This window comes from Arachis hypogaea, chromosome 15, assembly GCF_003086295.3.
Source record: "Arachis hypogaea cultivar Tifrunner chromosome 15, arahy.Tifrunner.gnm2.J5K5, whole genome shotgun sequence".
Lineage (NCBI taxonomy): Eukaryota > Viridiplantae > Streptophyta > Magnoliopsida > Fabales > Fabaceae > Arachis > Arachis hypogaea.
The window spans coordinates 147,716,470-147,724,330 of record NC_092050.1 but is presented as its reverse complement, the minus strand read 5'-3'; the positions used below and the strand labels follow the sequence as shown (position 1 = coordinate 147,724,330).

Sequence of the window (7,861 nt, the reverse complement as noted above, 5' to 3'; positions counted from 1 at the left end):
TTTATATTATCATCACTTCACTTTCTGCATAATTTGTTAGAGATAGATAATGTATTGTAACACGTTGTAACTGTACGTTGACTTATTAGGATTGGTTAAAGTTGTAGGTGTCTCGCTCTTTTTTAATTAGAGGTTTTGAATTTGGATCTTAAAAGATTTGGGTATTTTTAGAATATTATTTTAATATAAATGAACGATTTTTAAATTAAAATAGTATTAAAAAGAATAAATAAAATAATACCGATCTTAGTAGATAGATGTATACTTTTGATGGAAAAAAAAGTTAGATTTTGCCATTTTGTATAACTATTGTTATTCAGTTTTTTTAATTCAAATTGAATTGATACTAAGTATTAGAGTTACATATTTTTCATTTAGTTTTAAATTACTATTTATGATGAATGGTCTCATAAATGCTGATATGGTATTTTGTGAGATTCAAAATAAAATTGAAATAAAAACTATCACTAAAATGCTCTTAGAAATAAAAAAAAAATACTTGTAAGATATTAACACATTGTTAATTAGGACTCAACTCAAGTTAATTGAATTCTTATTAATGTTTATCTGTTTTTAAATTTTCATGATATTATGTAAATTTCTTTTTATACATACAGTTTCGTAACACAAAAGTTTGTATAGTTTTATCACTTTTATGACTTTTACTAACACATTAAAAATTCATTACTTAAAAACGTTTAACAGGTATTCTAAAGATACTAGTTAAATCATAATTTTCTAATATAAATGTATAAAACTAGCATAGTTGAGCACCCGAAACAAATCGATTTTAGTTGCGTTTATCCAACAATGTATACAATATGAAGGGGGGAAAATTTTCAAAGCCAAGGAGAATTGTAAATAGGAGTTGCAACAGATTTAACTTGAAGGTACTTATGGAGTGCTTCCAATCCATAATCTCTTCCAAATCCACTCATCTTGCAGCCTCCAAAAGGGCAATCAACATCAAAGGCAAAGAAGCAGTTGATCCAAACAATGCCTGCTCGGATGGACCTTGACACTGTGTTTGCAATATCCATGTTCTTCGTCACAATCCCCGACGCTAGCCCATATTTGCTGCTATTCGCCTTCTCAATTCCTTCCTCAATGCTCCTGTTTTTAGTATAATATCAAAAAGTTTAAAGTTCGATTCTTATTGATATAAAAACATTCATATGTCTTTATCTAATAGTTTAAACTTTTACGAGAAAAGATTTCCTGACAAGTTAGGTGAACTTATGAATATACGAATAAAAGGATCATCGAGATAAAAGAGAACAGAGAAAAGAATTTGCTTTGGTACATTGAGGGTGAAAAAAAATACAAGATGTACTTAGTACTTACTTGAACTTAGAAAGCACCATGACAGGTCCAAATATCTCATCTTGTAATATTAGCATGTCCTCCTAAAATAGATAGTGTGAAGCAATTATGAATATTAATAAAGAAGGCCAGTTTTCATGTTTCTTGAAGAGTTGAAAATGCACCTTAACATTAGAGAAAATTGTAGGCTCAATATAGTAGCCCTTGTTTCCAAATCTTTTTCCCCCACTTAAAAGGGTAGCTCCTTCTTTCTTTCCAAGCTCAATATAGGACAGAATTTTCTCAAATTGTGCCTTACTAGTCTGTAGTTTAAAATAATAAAAAAATCATATACAGAAAAGAGTTATTATTATCTAAAGGCTTATTCTCAAATTATAATGTAAACATAATTATGTTACCTGTGGTCCTTGTTGAACTTTAGGGTCAAATGGATCCCCTACTACCCATGTTTTTGCCTTCTCCACAACCTTCTTCTCAAATTCATCATAAATTCCTTCTTGAACATAAACTCTCGAAAATGCAACACATATTTCTCCCTGAAAATTATAAACAGTTACTAGGAACGACCGAGATACATTGGAAAACAAGAAAAAGGATTTCAGGGTTGACTTAGAATGAAAGAAATGAAACCTTGTTGTGTAGGATACCAAAGAGAGCAAGGTCAACAGCTTTGTCAACATCAGCATCATCAAAGATCAAGACTGGGGACTTGCCACCTAATTCAAGTGAAACTGGTTTCAAATTGCTCATGGTTGCCGCCATCATTACCTTCCGGCCAGTCTCCGTCGAACCAGTAAAACTGACCTATAACATAACATAATCAAATCAAACCTTAATAAAGCCATAGATGGATAATTTGAATAGGAAATTACCGCATCCACGTCCATATGTGAGGCTATTGCAGCTCCAGCAGTAGAACCAAATCCAGGTACAACATTCAGCACCCCATCTGGGATACCAGCCTGAAAAATTGCATTCAACATTTTACTAAGTTAAGAATTAGATACTAGAACATTTTATCAAATAAGCTAATATGTCACTTAACGTGACACTTGGTAAAATAATAAGAGTTATTACCACTTTGGTATTTGAAAAACATTTAGATTCGGGCAAAATAGTCCCTAAAAAATGTTATCGATAAAATCAATCCTAAATGATTTAAAAATATGACAAAAATAACTAATAAATATTATACTTTTTATAAGCGACAAAAAAATTTTCATATTCAACAAACGAATTACCTATTTGATCAGATTTTTTTGGCAACATTTAAATAAATATTTAAAAAATACACAAAAAAATCTGGAGCAAAATTTGATCTTTAGATTTTTTTATTTTTCAAAAAAATTTTGGTCACTCATGATAATTTTGTTTTTAAAAAAATCACTTTGATATAAAATTATCTTATTTTTCTAATGATACTTATAAAAACTCGTATTTGTTATATCTTTTGGGATACCATTTTAGTTATTTACTCAAAATAATAACTATCAAACTAAATTAATACTTTCAAAATTTTAAATATTAAAATGAAACATGTTTGATCAAGTCATGATTCCATAAATATACTAAAACAAACATAAACATAGCATAAACTTGCTTGTTATGCTTACCAGCTTAGCAAGATGAGCATAAAAGAGAGCCGAGAGAGGCGTATGCTCGGCCGGCTTGAGGATCATGGTGCAGCCGGCGGCTAAGGCAGGGCTAGCCTTGGTGAAGAACATGACAGTAGGAAAATTCCAAGGGATAATGTGTCCCACAACACCAACAGGTTCCATAAGAGAATACAAATGAAGGTTCCTAGAAGTTTTGAACACTTCTCCATGGATTTTATCAGCAGCACCAGCATAGTAACGCAGTAAATTTGATGCTTCCGGAACATCCACAGCCTTACACCAACTATATAGCTTCCCTCCATCAATCGTGTCCAATGCTGCTATCTCTTCAATGTTCTCTTCAATTAGCTCTGCCCATTTTAGCATAATCTTTGCTCTCTCCTGTTCCATAATTCCATACCCAAATTAATATATCTTCTTTACCTTTTTTTCTTTTTATAAATCTTCAAATTCATTAAAAAGACAAGTAATTTCAACCAACTAATTAATATTTTGCTTTTGTTTTTCACATTATTTTCTATTTCGACAAATCAAAAACTAATTCGTCATGCATCTGAACTCTATTTAAAAGTTTGTCGCTGATCAATAAATTATTATATGTTCAATGTCAAATTTAAATCCCAATACTTACTTAAACAGACTAGTAAACTAGTTAGTAGATCAATCCAAATTAATTCCAACTAATTAATAATTGATATCTTTGTTTAACCAACCCAATTATATTTCTAATAATAAGCTTAGCTATTTTTAAAAATATTTTCCAAAACATCAATGTAGATTCAAATTATGATATTGTTGCAAATGACAATTTTGTCCTCACCAGCAGCGATTGATATATACATTTAAACAACGAAATTTGGACTATATGACTTATGCTTTTTTATTAAGGTTGCGTGTTTAGTTTCCCACATGGAAAATTCTCTAATTATGCTAATTTGATATTAATGAGCCATTGACTGAAACTTAGAAAATTATTGTAAGGCCACATTATGAGTTATTATTATAATAATAATAATAATAATAGAAATAAAAGTTAGGTGAAGATGTGAAGGATACATACAGCACCAGGCATGCGTGGCCATGGACCAGAATCAAAAGCTTGACGTGCTGCCTTCACAGCAATATCAATATCTTCTTTTGTAGCCTCTGCTATTTCTGTAATCACTTCTTCTGTTCTTGGATCTACTGTCTCAAACCTTTTTCCTTTTTAATAGAAAAAAGGTTATTATCAAGTTAATTCAACTGTTTTAACATTTTTTTTAATTTAAAAAAACGAAAACCTAAAAAAAAAAAAAAATCATGCCACATAGATACATACTCTCTTTGTTCTCAAATAAGTGTTTATTTAAAAGAAAAAAATTAAACAATTGTCCACCTAACCTAACACATTAATATTATTACTATTTTTTTAGCCATACCCCTAAATAAATAGATAAAAGAGAATTAAAGAGAGTAATTATTGCTATCAAGAATATTTTTTAATTTTAATTTTAATATATTTAAATGTTTTTAATCAGAATATAAATTTAAAAATAGACATTTATTTATTTGAAAATTGAGAAAGTATAATCATACGCCTTCACTAATTATTAATTAAACAGCAAAATGAGGTCAAATTAAGCTGCTATTTCTCTTATATATTCTCCTGCTGATTCGAATCTATACTATGTGCTATGTGCAATGTTGCTAAAATACAACCTTGATAATTCACCTTCATTGAACCTTTTCATAAACTTTTATCTTTTTTATTTTTTTAATATTTTGAGTTGACATCACTGGTATCCTATTACATGTGCACACCTCTGGCCAGCCAAATGAACTCGGTGATTATTGTTGGTATATATCATCATAAAATAAATGTGTTAATTATATATTTGTAAATTAATGGAATATATATTATTATTTTTTTATAAATATTAGCAAATAAAATGAAATTGTAAAATGAGACTTGGGGATGCACGTTCGTCAGAGTTTAAATCTCTTACCACTAAGAAACTAGTTTAAAATATCTTAGCAATAAAATAATATTAAAACTAATATAATGTTATTATTAAGCCAACCAACCACTCCTTCCATCAATATGATCATCAAGTTCAGTTCAACTCTTCCATGATGATCGATGTCCTCAACTGAAGAATGAAACTATCCCATTTCTCAAACCAAGCTAATTAAGGATATTTTTCTATGCCAGGTACGCAATTCTTATTAAATTACAATTGGGTTCTGTACTAACTGGAAATTAAAACGATACATAGAGACCAATATATATGAATTATTAGGGGAAAGAATAGAGGTAATTAAGAAAATGAAGAGAGAAGAAGAATAATTAATTAATTAGAACCTGAAACTGAATCCACGAATTCTCCATTGATGAAGAGCTTTGTAAACTTTATCTTTGGAATCTTGAGAAAAGAACCATTATTATTGCTATCATCATTGCCATTGCTGAGATTTGCCATCTCTCTCGAATCAAGCCAAGTATGAGGGAGTATGCTTGGCTTCGGTGTGGAGAGGGAATATATATTTATACACTACATGCTGGTCACTTATTTCTTGTATATGTGACACAAGCATTCTAATTAACTAGATATAAACAAATAAAGTTATAACTAGGAGTCTAGGACAATTTTGTAATTTCCCTTCATTTATAAAAATGATTTCATTTTGACCTTTTTTGTCACTTGTAAAATTCCATATCTTGAAAGTTCAACAAATTAAATGACTAATAACAAATAATAATTAATAAATTTGATTTTAATTAAAGTTCTATATATTATTGATAAAATATTTTTATAATATTCATCAAGCCAATACATTTTAGATTTTTTCTATAAATAAAATATAAACTAATTCATAAAATAAAATTATTATCACCTGAAAAATATGTTAACTCTGGCACACTATTCAGTGATATTAACATATAAATAAAAGTGTTTTGTTGATTAGATTATGATAATACTAGAAAAATAAAAAAATTTTGTTTAAATTTATCTTATTTAACATTTATATATTAATTATTATTAGGATTAATAAATATTAAATAAGACAAATTCTAATTATTTTTGTCTGATTTTTTTATTATTAAATATTTTCGATCAAATTAAATCATAGTTGCATGATTGTTATCACAAGTAACACTTATAATTAAAGGAAAATGGATATTTTCAACATTATTTCAAATTATGTTACCAAATATGATATTTTATTATATAATATTTTTTTAGATATTTTTTTATCTCACTTAAAGAGTATATAATAAAAAAAAAATCTCATTTTATAATATCAATTAAGAAAAAAAATAAAGAGAATCGATTGTCATATTAATGTATAGTACAAAAATCTATTAGTCAAAACTATATCCAAGCCATAATTTCTTTTCCATATAAAAGGATTCCTATATGATATAATGTTTAATTTAGGTAGAATCGATTAATTAGCCTGTAATTCATATTAGTCAATGTTTTGTTACCATCTCGTAGTAATACATATCATTAGATAACTGTGTCAAAAAAAATTATATTGATATATATTGTATCAATTTATTTTCGACAGAAAACACTCACAAGATTACATATTTTTGGTTTAATATAATTTTAAAAAAAAAATTGTACCCATAAATTTTATAAACACGAACAAAAATATCGGTTAAAAAAAACTAACGTTGTATCCATTAAAAATGGGTTTCGTACGATAAAGTACTAAAACTTTAATTTTTTGTTGACTTTTTAATAAATTTTTAAATTATTTTTACCTGTTATCTTTAACATTAACTTTATCACCATCTCTTCTTTCCCAAATCTTAAACTTTCATATCTTTTTATTACCACTCTCCTAACCACCTTTATTCTCAACTCGTCTATAATCTTAGAAGAAGAAGATGAAGAACAGAAAGTAGACGGCAATTGCAGCTCAGAAACTGAGTTCTGATGCGGTGGTGGCCAGAATTTGGTGCTTTCAGAACTGGGAGGAAAACAAAAACTAGAATGAGATGGTATTCTTGAAGTCAAACTTCTGCATCTGAGTTTGTGGTTTTTTTTAGTTCGAAGTGGGTGGCTTTAAAGGGTGGGTTGTTCCACCTGCTAATAACACCAACATCTACAATAACTGAACTTCTCACAACAAGTTTCAAGCAATCCATAAGTACTCTTCTTTTTTATTTATTCCATGCTTTCTTGCTTATTATTTCATCCACACATAATTTCTTTTTATTCCACAGGTTATGAATATGATGATTACTGTCATGGCCAAAACTTATGGTGGATAGGGGAGACAATGATTTCAGTTCCGACGAGTCACTTAGTTTCTGATAAGGCAGCACCATCCAGATTCCAGTTGTGTTGTTGGAGCTTGAATCCGGTAGATCTGAACTCGCTATCGTACTGAGGTAAAGGCAATCTATACGTGGATTTAAGGCAGCGCTGGAGCCGCCGCAGGGCTTAGAGTGGGTGCCGTCAGAGGTGATAGTATTGCTTGGGAATAGACAGATTTTCTAGAGGCTTGTCATCGCCTTCGTCATCACCGATGTGAAAAGATGATGACGGTCGTGGTGGTGGTAGTAGAGTAGCAAAGATAGAGAAGGTGGTTAAGGTGGTAGTAATAGAAAAATGTAAAAATTTGAGATTTGGGGAAGAAGAGATGGTAATAAAGTTGATGTTAAAGATAAAGAGTGGAAGTTATTTGAAAATTTTATTAAAAAGTTAACAAAAATTTAAGTTTAGATATTTTTATCGTACGGAATCTATCTTTAACGGGTACAATATTAATTTTTTTCTTTGACTGGTACTTTTATTAACGTTTGTAAAGTTTATAAGTACAAATAATTGTTTTTTCTTTTTAATATAAATGAGTTATAGATTAAGACATTTTTTGTGGCATTATTGAATTTTGAGAATTGGTATTGTTTTCTATTTGTTCAGTACTTT

At 29.0% G+C, this 7,861-nt stretch overlaps 1 protein-coding gene across 1 annotated transcript; it reads right to left on the bottom strand.

Annotated features, from left to right (window-relative positions):
- Window positions 1-766: 766 nt before the first annotated feature.
- LOC112751188 (aldehyde dehydrogenase family 2 member C4) lies at window positions 767-5,515 on the bottom strand. Its single transcript, XM_025800248.3, has 9 exons — window positions 5,281-5,515; window positions 4,000-4,142; window positions 2,937-3,320; window positions 2,196-2,285; window positions 1,954-2,127; window positions 1,722-1,859; window positions 1,488-1,625; window positions 1,345-1,406; window positions 767-1,113 (listed from the first exon to the last, which is right to left on the bottom strand). Exons 1-9 carry the CDS (start codon window positions 5,396-5,398, stop codon window positions 840-842), a joined length of 1,521 nt encoding a protein of 506 aa, XP_025656033.1. The 5' UTR covers window positions 5,399-5,515; the 3' UTR covers window positions 767-839.
- Between the last annotated feature and the right edge of the window lie 2,346 nt (window positions 5,516-7,861).

Bases quoted from the DNA above. Each gene is read 5' to 3' on its own strand.
- LOC112751188 (XM_025800248.3), bottom strand. From the start codon at position 5,398: ATGGCAAATCTCAGCAATGGCAATGATGATAGCAATAATAATGGTTCT. The intron at 4,143-5,280 runs GTTCTAATTAAT...TCTATTAAAAAG, and splicing joins ATTCGTGGATTCAGTTTCAG to GAAAAAGGTTTGAGACAGTA. The intron at 3,321-3,999 runs GTATGTATCCTT...ATTATGGAACAG, and splicing joins GGCCACGCATGCCTGGTGCT to GAGAGAGCAAAGATTATGCT.